The sequence below is a fragment of the Chanos chanos genome, chromosome 1 (genome assembly GCF_902362185.1).
Source record: "Chanos chanos chromosome 1, fChaCha1.1, whole genome shotgun sequence".
Lineage (NCBI taxonomy): Eukaryota > Metazoa > Chordata > Actinopteri > Gonorynchiformes > Chanidae > Chanos > Chanos chanos.
Window position 1 is genome coordinate 3,931,541 of NC_044495.1, and position 12,067 is coordinate 3,943,607.

General features: G+C 45.2%; 1 protein-coding gene across 1 annotated transcript in view; it reads left to right on the plus strand.

The window, feature by feature from the left end:
- Positions 1-12,067, plus strand: part of fancm (FA complementation group M) — a 48,014-nt gene that overhangs the window by 33,883 nt on the left and 2,064 nt on the right. The window contains exons 14-23 of the mRNA XM_030785128.1: positions 2,568-4,296; positions 4,833-4,918; positions 5,517-5,588; positions 6,338-6,445; positions 6,824-6,989; positions 7,192-7,295; positions 7,938-8,501; positions 8,740-9,100; positions 10,216-10,507; positions 10,872-10,976. Of these exons, the coding sequence (XP_030640988.1) occupies positions 2,568-4,296; positions 4,833-4,918; positions 5,517-5,588; positions 6,338-6,445; positions 6,824-6,989; positions 7,192-7,295; positions 7,938-8,501; positions 8,740-9,100; positions 10,216-10,507; positions 10,872-10,976 (3,587 nt within the window). The remainder of the gene's footprint in view (positions 1-2,567; positions 4,297-4,832; positions 4,919-5,516; positions 5,589-6,337; positions 6,446-6,823; positions 6,990-7,191; positions 7,296-7,937; positions 8,502-8,739; positions 9,101-10,215; positions 10,508-10,871; positions 10,977-12,067) is intronic.

Genomic DNA, 12,067 nt, shown 5'->3' on the forward strand with positions numbered 1-12,067 from the left:
CAAAACAAACAAACAAACAAAGAAACAAACAAACAAAGATAGTAAAAAGAAAATAAGACCAAAAGAGGAAGAAAACAGCTGTCATACTGGGTTAAAAAACCCGGGGAATAAAAGTGTGTTTTACGACGGGATTTAAAAGCAGGCCGAGTTTAAACGTTCGATTTTGTTTGGGCTTTGCTGCGCCGTCGGTTTTTTTTCCCCGGACTGGTTTGTTCTCGACTTACTCTGAAGACATGACATAGATCAGACAGGGGGTTAATTATGTGGCCTCAATTATACCTGTCTTTGGTTCTTCACCCGTCATCCTCCTGTGCTCCATCAAAAGCACTGAAAAGAGCAACAGAAGAAAAGGGTGAAAACCAAGAGAGGCCTCATCGTTTTGTCTAGAACCCCCCACCTCTGTTTTATTTATTTATTTATTTTTCTTAGATTTCTGTCCATTCTGGGTATTTTCCTTTATTGTTCATTCTCTTCTGAGTATCTCTCTCTCTCTCTCTCTCTCTCTCCTTCGTGTTGGAGGGACAGGGGGCAGATCATCTCTATCATAGCTTATGTAACGCTTCACAGAACAGTTATGTAAGCCCAGGAAGCCCTAAGTAGGACAAGCCTGAGTGACCTAGATGTGCACAAATGATGCTAATGGAAAGAAGAGGCAGGAGAAGATAACACCCCGTTTCTTTCAAAGAGGCACTAATCTCAGTTTTCAAAACAATGACATATTGATACCCCCGACCCCCACCCCGACACACACACACACACACCCCTACCCCTGTCTCTCATTACCAGTCAACTGTGGATTTTAGTGTTGTCATAGAAAGTGATTAACTGAAGAGTTTTTCCCATCTGTGTGTGTGTGTGTGTGTGTGTGTGTTGGTTTATGTGTGTGTGTGTTGGTGTGTGCGTGTGTGTTGGTGTGTGTGTGTGTGTGCGCGCGCGTGTGTGTGTGTGCGCGCGCGTGTGTGTGTGTGCGCGCGCGTGTGTGTGTGTGCGTGTGTGTGTGTGTGTGTGTTGGTGTGTGTGTTGGTGTGTGTGTGTGTTGGTGTGTGTGTGTGTTGGTGTGTGTGTGTACACAGCATCCTGCTCATTTGCACAAAGCACAGTGGGGATAATGACCCGTCCATTTCTCTCTTGTATGTGATTCAAACATCAAATGTGCTTGAATTATATTATTAAACCTGCTATGGAAAAAGACAGATTATTAAGTTTAAACGGCTTAACGTTATGTTGTTTAAATTATTCTGTATGAATAACCTTCTGTATTTTGTTGGCTCTCTCATTCATGTTGATATTATTTGAAGTATAAATAGACGTTTCTTATTTCTTTAAAACTTGCCACATTCAAAAGTCAGTAAAAAAAAAAAGGCAGCACATTAAAAACATGCAAGAAATTAAAACGATAACAGTTCAAACATTTAGAACACTAATAAAGAAATGTTTTTTTTTTTTTTAAATCAGATAAAAACGAGTATTTAATTGAGAATAAAATTCGACATCGTTTTAAATCAACAGGTAGGCAGTACTGAGATGCTGGGGCAAGCGCGACGTGTCTGTGTTATGTGTGCAGTGGCTGTTTTCTGCCGCGTGTCCTCTGCTAGCAAAGGCCTTTTAATCAAAGCAGACTGGATTCGCTGATTGGATATTTGCTTTGCAGTACAGTGTCACAGGATGAAAAAACCCTTTTATAAACATGGGGGGGCGGGGGGGGGGGGGGGGGGGTGCTCATATTTGTTTCTTGAAGAGATTTTGGTTTGGTTTTTACATTGTAACTTTTTTTTTTGGTAGGCTTAACATTGACCGATGAAGCTATTTTATCCTACAGTCTTGTGCTCTAAAAGTCATGACGTTTGTTAACGATAGTGATTAGTGCTGCATACAATTTCCCCGACAGATTCATAAAGAACACGATACACACAAATGTGAGTAAACTGGGTCATGATAAACACAAATACTAACGAACTGTAAATAATTTATAACAAAAAAAATCTCAGTTTTCTAGAGCAGGACAAAAGAAATGCCAAAATGTCCAGACTTAGAGAAAATATTCACACTGAACAAGAGCTTCACCTGTCCCATATGTATACAGACAGCCAACCATGATGTCAAGACCTTCTCTCTCTCCCTCTCTCTCTCTCTCTCTTCTCTCTCTCTTTTCTCTGTCTTCTCTCTCTCTCTTCTCTCTCACCCTTTCTCTCTCTTCTCTCTCTCTTCTCTCTGTCTTCTCTTTCTCTCCCTCTCTCTTCCCTCTCTTCTCTCTCTCCCTTTCTCTTCTCTCTCTCTTTTCTGTCTTCTCTCTCTCTCTTCAATCTCTCACTCTATCTCTCTCGCTCACTCGTCATTTTATAAATTTAATTTTTGTTTATGTTTTATAACCAGGACTATTCTTTATCTTTTTAAAGCTCATTATCATTCATTATCTTTTTTTGAATATATATTTTGTATTTCTCTTGATGATATTGAGCAGTAAATGTGTCCGGAATACAGTGAAACATCAGTTAGTTCTCATTTGTAACCCAGAGTTCTAAGTTAACCACATTCTCAAAATTTTTAACCAACTTTTTTGTCAACAGGATGACTACCGGTGTGAGTCAGAGCTGATGTCACATTTACACAGAGATGATGAGGTGGGCCGTAAGGTGGGAGGTGGATTTGGAAAGCCGACCGCTGGAGAAGCACCAAGAACCGTGAAGCCCGAATGTACATCGGTCTTAAAAAAACGCAGGTCTCCCAATTGCTCACTGAACCTACAGAAGGTGGATGAAAGACTTCAAAGTGAGAAAGAGAACGAAACCCCAGTTGCTCCCTGCACGTTGACAAAAGACCATTTAGACCAAGAGAAACTCAGTAGCCCACCACAGAGCCCAAAAAACAACGATCTGTTGATGGATGTAGACATGGACTGTGTTATGTTAACTGACGAGAATGAAGACCCACAGTTTGCATGGTTAACTCAAAGAGACCAGGCACCCGGTGGTCTCGGTGATGGACAGTCTGAGATTCAGGTCACTAACTCGAGCCCTGGCACTAGTGGTCATCTCCAGACAGAGGAGGACTGCTTAGACCTGGAAAACATGTTCTATCTACCCAAGCAGCACGCTGGCCCAAAACTGCTCCGTTCCAGTGGATCTACGGCAAGTCTGAAAGCGATCCTGACCAGCGTTAAAGAGCTTCTGGCCAGATCTCCGCCCCAGAGCTTAGACCCGATCTGCTCTTTGGCTGAATCGGAACCTGTGGTTCAGGCAAACGAGGCTTATTCAGACCCACGGGAGGACATCGATCAATTCAGGGTTGATTTCGTCCTCAGGGGAGACGATGACTCAATGGACGGTTCCTCTGTGGACTCGGTGGCGGAGGAAGTCCCTCAGGACAAATCAGGTGACCGCGAACCTCCTCAGCCGCCTGACCGAGTGCCTGGTAATCTCCTCACATCTCCTCACTCTGCTGCCAGCCCCAGCTGGGAGGAAATCTTTGAGGATGAAGTTCACGAGGATCCGAAAGCGGACGGACAGCCAGAGGCGCCACCGGCGCGTCCGAATCCCAACGTTCACGAAGGTCTCACCAGGCTGGATGAGAGCGTCGATTTGTTTGGGGACGACGCTTTCCTCCAGGTCTCTCTACCGAACATCGAAACCCCAGACAAGGTCCCTGTGACCTTGAGCGACAGAGGGGATACTGAGCCTATGGAGCGGCCGAGACCTGATGGAAAACAGGGAGAGAGAGGCACAAAAACAGACTCTCCCAAGGGACCGGCGAAATGTAGTCCCGCGTCAGCGGAGAAGAGGGGGTCACGCGCGGAGAACTCCGAACAGTTCGACTGTTCCCAGGATTTCTTCTCTGTGAACTTCAACCTTGGCTTTTCTTTTGACTCCGAAGAAGAAGAAGAAGAGGGTCCGACTGAGCCAGCCTCTGAGCTTTCTCACGCATCGCGTCCTGAGACCGCGAGGGAGTCCGCGTCGGGGGCGGTGGAGGGGCACGACTCGGTCAACCGCTCTGCCGCTGGGTACGCCCGTGTCTCTACCCCCAAGCAGCGTCCGGCAGAGAAGAGGGAACGATTGTCCCTGTCAGTGACGGCTAACGGTGACCCGCTGCGGTCGCCCGCTGTGAACGAACGTCGTAAGATGACTACAAACCCCTCCGCTTCCACACCGAACCCCGTCATCCGAGCTCAGGCCCTTCCCAGGGGCCTAGCGTATAGTTCTCCCCAGCAGAGAACAGGATGTGGATCCTCGAGGGCTTCTCTGGCCCAGATGGTGAAAGCTGTCCCTGACGGAGGTCTCAGGGCTGATCTTTGTCATTCAGGTTGGTGGATAATAGCCCTGTTCTGTCAGTGTAATTACATGAAGCGTATTGCCATGAAAACTCTCAAAACGGAATGTACTGTGTAAATTAAGTTTACTGTTCTCTTGACTTGTGCCCTTTTTTTTTTTGAGGTTTGTTTGGAATAAACTGTTTGACACATAACGTTTAACGTAGTAAATATGTCCTTGACGCTCAAAAGAAAAAGAAAAAAAAAAGAAAACTTTTGATTGTCTCATTTTTAAGAGATATTGTGTTTTTTTTTTTTTTTGTGGGGTTTTTTTTGTCCGTGTGAATTTGCCCCTGCTGACTCGTGTTGTGTACAGCATGCTGAGCACAAATGGAGAAATCAGGTCAACAAAACAAACAAACCAAAGAAGGCACTTGACCTTTTTGTACATTATGAAACTGCTTAACTGTTGAAAGACTTCCTACCAGTGCCTTATGACTTGTTTTCTGTGTGTGTGTGTGTGCTTGTCCGTGTGTGTGTGTGTGTGCTTGTCCGTGTGTGTGTGTGTGTGTGTGTTTTCTCTCCTCAGGGTTTATGAACAGCGACAATGAGGAGGAGGTTATCGCCGTGAAGCGAGGTCAGCGCGGTGAAACTAACCCTCTTTCCTCCCCAGAGGTACTTGAAGATCCGCTGTCAGTGGACTTCTCCTTTTCTGTGTCTCAAGGGTTGTTGTTGAATTCTGTTAAGAGGCAGCGAAGTGCATGGGGTCTAGACCGTAAGTCTCTACAGCTGTGCTAGGAATTTGCCTTATGAAAGTATGTATATGCTTCACTACACTTAATGCAAGATTATTCTCTGTGTTGGATTAGTGGATTATTTTTCAAGTGTTACACTCATTGTTGGCATGTTCCAGAGAAAAGCCATAACGGTCATAAATGTGCATGCGCACGCACACACACACACACACACACACACACACACACACACATACATATACTAGGCCCTGCTTATTAAAGAGCTGCCAAATTGCCCTAGATTGAGTCACAGTGATACTGACTTTGGCTTTGAGTCACAGTGATACTGACTTTGGCTTTGAGTCACAGTGATACTGACTTTGGCTTTGCTCAGTTGATCTTCCCTTTGGTTGTCAGTCACAACAGCTTCTGTTCTCAGACCTTCGCCAAAGACGCACAGCATCTTGAGAAGGAATTTTCTTGTTTGTTTGTTCGTTTATCATTTGTGTGTGTGTGTGTTTTTTTGTTTTTTTTTTTAGCAGTCAAAGATCTTCAGCGATGTCGATTCGCCCGTCCAGGTGGCGCGGAAACGAGTCGCTGCACTGAACACGGTAAGACTGAACGCGGTAAGACTGAACGCGGTAAGACTGAACACGGTGAGACTGAACGCGGTAAGACTGAACACGGTGAGACTGAACGCGGTAAGACCGAGACCGAGTCTCTCGGCGGTTTCCCCGGCATCAGCCGATTAGCCGCGACTTTCCGTAGCCTCGCCCCCCGACAGCTGTGGCCTCAGTGGAGGCGAGGCAGGTCGCGAGCATGATCCTTACACAGGGCTGTAAATAGATGAGCCACTCAGGGCGGCCCGGGAGCGTGATCCGAGGAAAGATTATCTTGTTTTTTTGTTATGGATGCGTCTTCCTCCACTCTTTAAGCTCGCTAAACCAGTATGAGGTTTAATTTTTTTTTTTAGGCACTGGCCCTTCCAGGCGGTGAAACGAACCGAACAGTTTTGAGCAGAGATTGAAACCTTGTGCCACGTTTATCCCACAAATGAAAAATGACACCACTCATGTTTACAGAGTGCCACAGACGGAATGGGACGTTTAGACAACCAAAAGAGTGTAACCTCTGTGGGTTCTTTAAAACGTTATTCAAAACTTCTGTTGATAAATGGTAAATGTTGATAATAGAAATGAAACCGAAATAGATTGAAAAATGTCTGCTGATTTTTTTTTTTTTTTTTGCTTTGGTGAGACATAGCAACAGTAACTAAGGGTTGGTGATTTGATTTCTACTTCCTGAAAGGTCCATCTGTGGTCCAGTCTGATTCTGTTGTGTTGTTTTTTTTTTTTTCCAGTCAGAGGAGAGTGGGGGAGAATCTGTGTCTGACGATGACTTTCAGATTATCTCCGTATGGAATCCCAGACAGCCACCGGTCTCTAAACCCTGCCTGCAAAAACCAAAGGTCACTTGGAAATACATGTCATTACATGTGTCATATTTTGAGAAACGCTAGGGGTTCCCAGTCTGTGATTTAGAAATCACTCATAGACACCAAAGTGGTTTTAGTGCCTCACAAAATGCTTTTCAGTGGCCTTTTTTTTATTAAACCCTTAATTTCACGTTCTTATTGCGCTGTTTTAAACGTTAAGGTCAGTTGTGTAATCAGGAACATATTTGATTCAGATGGAAACATGCTGTTCCATAGAGAGACAGGTTTGTCAGTCGTATTTGTGGCTTTGCTGTTAATGTTTGTGGCGTGGCATTGCAGAGGCGCTGAGGAGTGCTCTCTCTCCGCCTCTTTTTCGGTTTGTTCACCGCGCGCTGTCGTTTCGTTCGCCAGAAGGCGGCCCGCGGAAACGTGAGGTACTTCCTGGACGAGGAGGCGGAGCTGTCGGAGGAGGAGGAGGACGACTCGGTCTCGTCAGACGAAGATGACGGAGAGGAGCAGAACCGGACCCTGGAGGGCTTTGTGGTGGACTCCACCCAGTGTTCTCAGGGGCTCGACGGTGAGAAAAGAGTTCAATCCCGTCAGAGAAGTGTTTACCTACGAACCTACGCCAAAAATTCAGTTGTAAAAAAAAAAAAAAAAAAAGTTGAATTATGTTGAGATTTCTGTGATAAATAAGAGATTTTTTTTTCCCTTTTCATACATTTGGGATGATGGATGTGGAATTACAATCTTCCGTTTTCTCCCACCACCCCCCCCAGACTCTGAAATGCGGGGGATTTACCTGAAGTCGGTCAGGAGTCCAGCCGCCGCCAGGTTCAAAATGCCTCGCAAACCCACTCACAGAATGGACATCTTCTCTCAGGTGAGGGCTTTGAAAGGGAGTCAGCGAAAGGTAAAACTGAAGAAGAGACTTTCTCCTGTTGTTCAGGAAAACACGCCCACACGCCTTGTCAAAACGGTTTGCGTGTTTAAAACCTCTCCAGCGAGGGACCTTAGCTGATGTGAGTCACATCAGTACAAGTGTGTGGTGAAATGTATTGATGAAACAGTGTTGGTAAAACCAAAAACGTCCTGGAGAATCTTCAACAAGTTTTGTCTTGGAGGTCGTAGGAGTCGTTCCTTTGGGAAATCGTGCATATACAGTGAATATACAAATAGTGCAGAGTGCAGAGGTCTCAACTCTCATTGGCCCAAAGACAAGACTGTCCATTCTCAGCCTGACACGTCCACCAATCATGCTCCTCTGTCGCGCACACATCTTCATCTCAGCCTTCAGAAATCCTGGAATACCTGACCATAAGCCAGACCATCTTATCTGAGAATACCTGAAATCAGAAAAGAAATAGCTGATGACATAGACATAGACATAGGTGATGACGTGAGAAATTAAGTCGAAATATAAAGGTAGAGAGAGGTGTTGCTTTGTGTCAGCAGTTTTCCTGAATGAGATCGGTGTCGGGGCCGGCGTGTTTCCACTCTCTGGTGTCGTTGTGTGTGTTCGTAGGTTCCGGAGCAGGATGAGTCGTACGGGGAGGACAGCTTTGTCGTCCACGGCAGCGAGGAGGAAGAGGAGGGGAGCGACGATGAAGACGAAGGCTCAGAGGAAGAGGTGGTGGCAGACGTCATTCTGGAAGACTCTTACGTCGACGGGAGGAGACAGTATGCCACGCGACGGAGGGCTCGGCTAAAGCAAGCCGGGATTGGCGGAGGGAGGAGGCACGCCCCCGGAACGCCCACGGTCAGGAAAACCAAACGATCGCGGATTATCCGGATGGAAGATTCCAGTGAGGGAGAGGAGGATGGTGAGGAAAAGAGGAAGAGTCCGAGGACTGATGTCGCTCCAGTAGCTCCTGTTGGACCAACGGAGCAAAAGAGTGAACCTGTCTTTAAGACTCCGCAGTGTCCGAAACTCTCCAGCCACAAGAAGGCAGGACCGGTAACCGGCCAATCAAAACTGGCCGAGCAGGAGGGGCGGAGCCTGCGGAGGCTCAGTAACCAAGCCCTACTGTCTGACGAACTGGACTTTGAGGAGCTCCCAGCTGCTTCCTCTCATGGCGACAAAACTGAGGTATGGCATATTATTAAAATGAACTCATTAGTTAGTATGCAAATTAGTATTCGCTTTACAAATGCAAATGACCGCACTTGAGCAAATAATTAAATACTCTTTACAGTGGTTTGACAGGTGACTCACTATGAAATCAAATGACTTTTGACAGTCATGTTTTTAGTCCGATGGATGTCAGTGCTACTGATATTTAAAAGGCTAATACACTGTAACGTTTGTTTCCATGGATACGTTCTAGAATCAGAATGATTCTAAGCAGGACTCTGCTGCAAGACCTCTCGCTGCTCCTGCTGTCGCTCCATCAGCTGCTCCGTCAGCGGCTCTGCCAGGCGGGCTGTGTGTGCTGGTGGACAGTCGCTGCATCACAGGCGGAGCGGCGGTGGTGTCCTGCCTCCGTCTGCGGCATGGCGTGACCGCGCAGGTGTGCTCGCTGGACGGCTGCGACTTCGTGGTCAGTAACCGTATGGGTGTGGAGTGGCAGGCGCAGGCGGAGTTAGCCAGCACGCAGAACCGCAAGCGGCTACAGGAGAGGGTGCAAAGCATGCTGGGACTTTACGACAGGGTCTGTCTCATTGTGGAGAAAGACAATGTGAAAACTCGTGAGTATACACACACACACACACACACATATTCACACAGGCACGCATGCATATTTACTAGGGCTGTCAGTCGATTAAAAAAATTTTTTAACTAATTAATCTCATGGCAAACTGTGATTAATCTCAATTAATTACGATTAAAAACTTTTTTTGGGCTGATTGTCACTTTAAATGAAACGATGAAATGATACATGTGTTGTAAACATGAAAACAGAAGAGACATCACATTATTTTCATGTCTTTATCGATTAAATGTGCTGTTACGCCCGGATAACTGGAGGTACTGACAGAGGTCCGGTGGTCTCCCGTCAGTGCAGAACACGGTGCTTGAGCCAACACATCCTCTTTTTTTTGTTTTGTTTTGTTCTTCATACGGTTCGTGAATTTTTGTTACAGTGGTGCCTCGAGAAGGTGGCTTGTAGTGGGAGTTCGGACGACGCAGTCCCTTGTCCTCGACCATGTTAATGCCGCAAGTCAATTTATCCGAGTTTGCCGTTGGCCGCCGCTCAGTTAGCGTGGTTTGAGGAATGCTAGCAGGGTTTACTGAAGTCTCACACGGATGCTTAGCGTTCAGGTGGAACCTTAAACCTGTTGTTCTTCAGCGAAAGGCAAATTCTCGGCCGCAGTGCGTACATACCATGATATTTCTATCAAACACTCCGTCCAATTTTTATTAAATCTGAACAGTCCTTTCAGAGGGCCGACTGGAGCTTGGCTGTGTGTAACAGAGTCCATCCCAAAAGTGGCACTTGTACAATGAGGCAGGTCAGAGGTCGAGACATAGATTAATTGCCTTATTTTTTGTTTAACGCATTAATCTTAAAAAATTAATCGCAAAAGTTAATACATTAACTTTGACAGCCCTAATATTTACACATATTCACACATGTAAATTAAACAGACTGATGATGCGTGTAAATGCTAGTCTAAGGCAGTCTTGTGTGCGCCCCACGTAACATTTCAGTTTCTCTCCTTAACCTCTTCATCCTTTCACAGAATTCACTCTTTTTCTCAATCAAAGTGTATCAGTCGTTTTCTAACCAAATATTTCACGGTTTAATTGGCGACCGTTCGTTCGTTTTTATGCTCGCTCAAACACCGACCGTTCCCCTCAGGAGACGCTCGGCAGCCTTTCCAGCGTACCCGTTACTATGACAACACCCTGGCCGGCTTGGTGCGGGCGAACGTCCGGCTGCTGGTCAGCGAGGGGCCGGAGGACACCGCCTCCCTGTTGGCTGAGCTGGCTCGCGTGGAACAGAGGAAAGGGCAGGCCATCGGCGTTCCCACGGAGGTTAAAGGTCATCGTCAGCAGGCGTTGCAGTTCTACCTCACGCTCCCCTGCGTGAGCTATGTGAATGCCCTCAACATGTGTCAGAACTTCCGTTCTGTGGCTCAGCTGGTCAGCAGGTATTCTCTCAGAGTGATGGTTTTTCGTTTTTAACCTCGATGCACTGTGATTTGCATCACTACATGGCTTAGTCAGCATTAGAGATTCTTTTCCCCCCCACCTCAATTATCTAATTATTGTACCTAATTACATATTTACTGTATTTAATTACCTCATTAGTGTAATTAATTACTTCATCACTGTAAGTAATTACCTAATTACGGTGCGGAATTTTTTCATTACTGTGCTGATGTAATTACGTAATTACGGCCCTCATCAAAGCAGTCTTTGTGGTTTTTCTGATGTTACCAGTATATTATTTCAAGAAATGAGGAGTTTAATTAGAGGATCTGTCTATGTTCTTTTTCTCTCTCTGTGTTTCAGCTCGGTGGAGGCCCTGCAGGCTGGTGCATGCATAAGCCGTTCCAGAGCAGAGGAGATCTACCGCAGCCTGCGTTACGACTGCAACCCCTCGCTAATGTCCACAAAGTAACACTGACCCTTCACGACCACGCACCCCTACCTCGAAGAGGAAACTGCCCCTAATTCCTCGCACAGTTTACAGCTGCTCGACTTGGGTTCCCACACTAGGAAGTTCTGGGCGTTAGATCATGAACCAGGATTTCTCAGCCAACCGTCCAATAGGAGTGTGCCTTAGCAGTTCTGTGATTGGACAGTTTGACTCAAGTTGTCCGGCCAACCGACAAAATCCAGATTTATTGAGTCAGCACTGATTATTTTCATTCTCTCCTTCTGTTTGAAAAATGATTTACACCTGGCAAAGAAAACCATGTGCATATTTTGGCCAATCAGAGACAAACGGACGATTGATGGATGAACATTTTTTCTTTTTTCCTTGTGAAAAACGAAGTTGAAAAACAGGTTTATCCTGACCCCAGTGAAAAAATCGTTTCTTTACTTTAACATGCACTATGCACTTTGTAAATTTTGGGGGGGATTGAGTAATGCACACTAAAAATTGTCAATGATTTGTACATATTATCTTTTGTGTTAACTGCTTGAGTTGTTTTTGTCTTATTTTCTTTTAGGAAAAAGTGTGTCCTGACCAATGAACCTTCCCCAGTGATATTCATTTGAATAAGCATTTTTAAATAATGATTATCAGTATTTATATGACCACACCTCATTTTGTTAAAAACAATTAAACTTATTGAAAGTGTTTTTGTGTTTTTTCCACTTTGTCCAGTTTACACAGTGAGAAGAACTGTTTGTCTCCACTGCATATAGGTTTATTTGCTGGTGGCTCAAAGCAGTTAACGTGTGCACATATTTTATACCACTAGAGGGCAGTGTCTACACAGCTGTGTGCAATTATTTCCACGCTCTTTCTTTCAAACTTTTAAATGTTTGCACTTTGTCACCAGAAGAGGGCACTATTTCCTCATGTAATTGAGCACTGAGAAACTCTGTGCTACAAAGCCATATCCAAAATCATAACTGTGAATAATTTGATTGGACGTTGAAAAATGTATTCATTCTTTGACTCTGCCTTTGAACATTGCAATTTCTATAATTGCTTTCATTGTTATATGACTTATACATAATATTATTGTTTACTG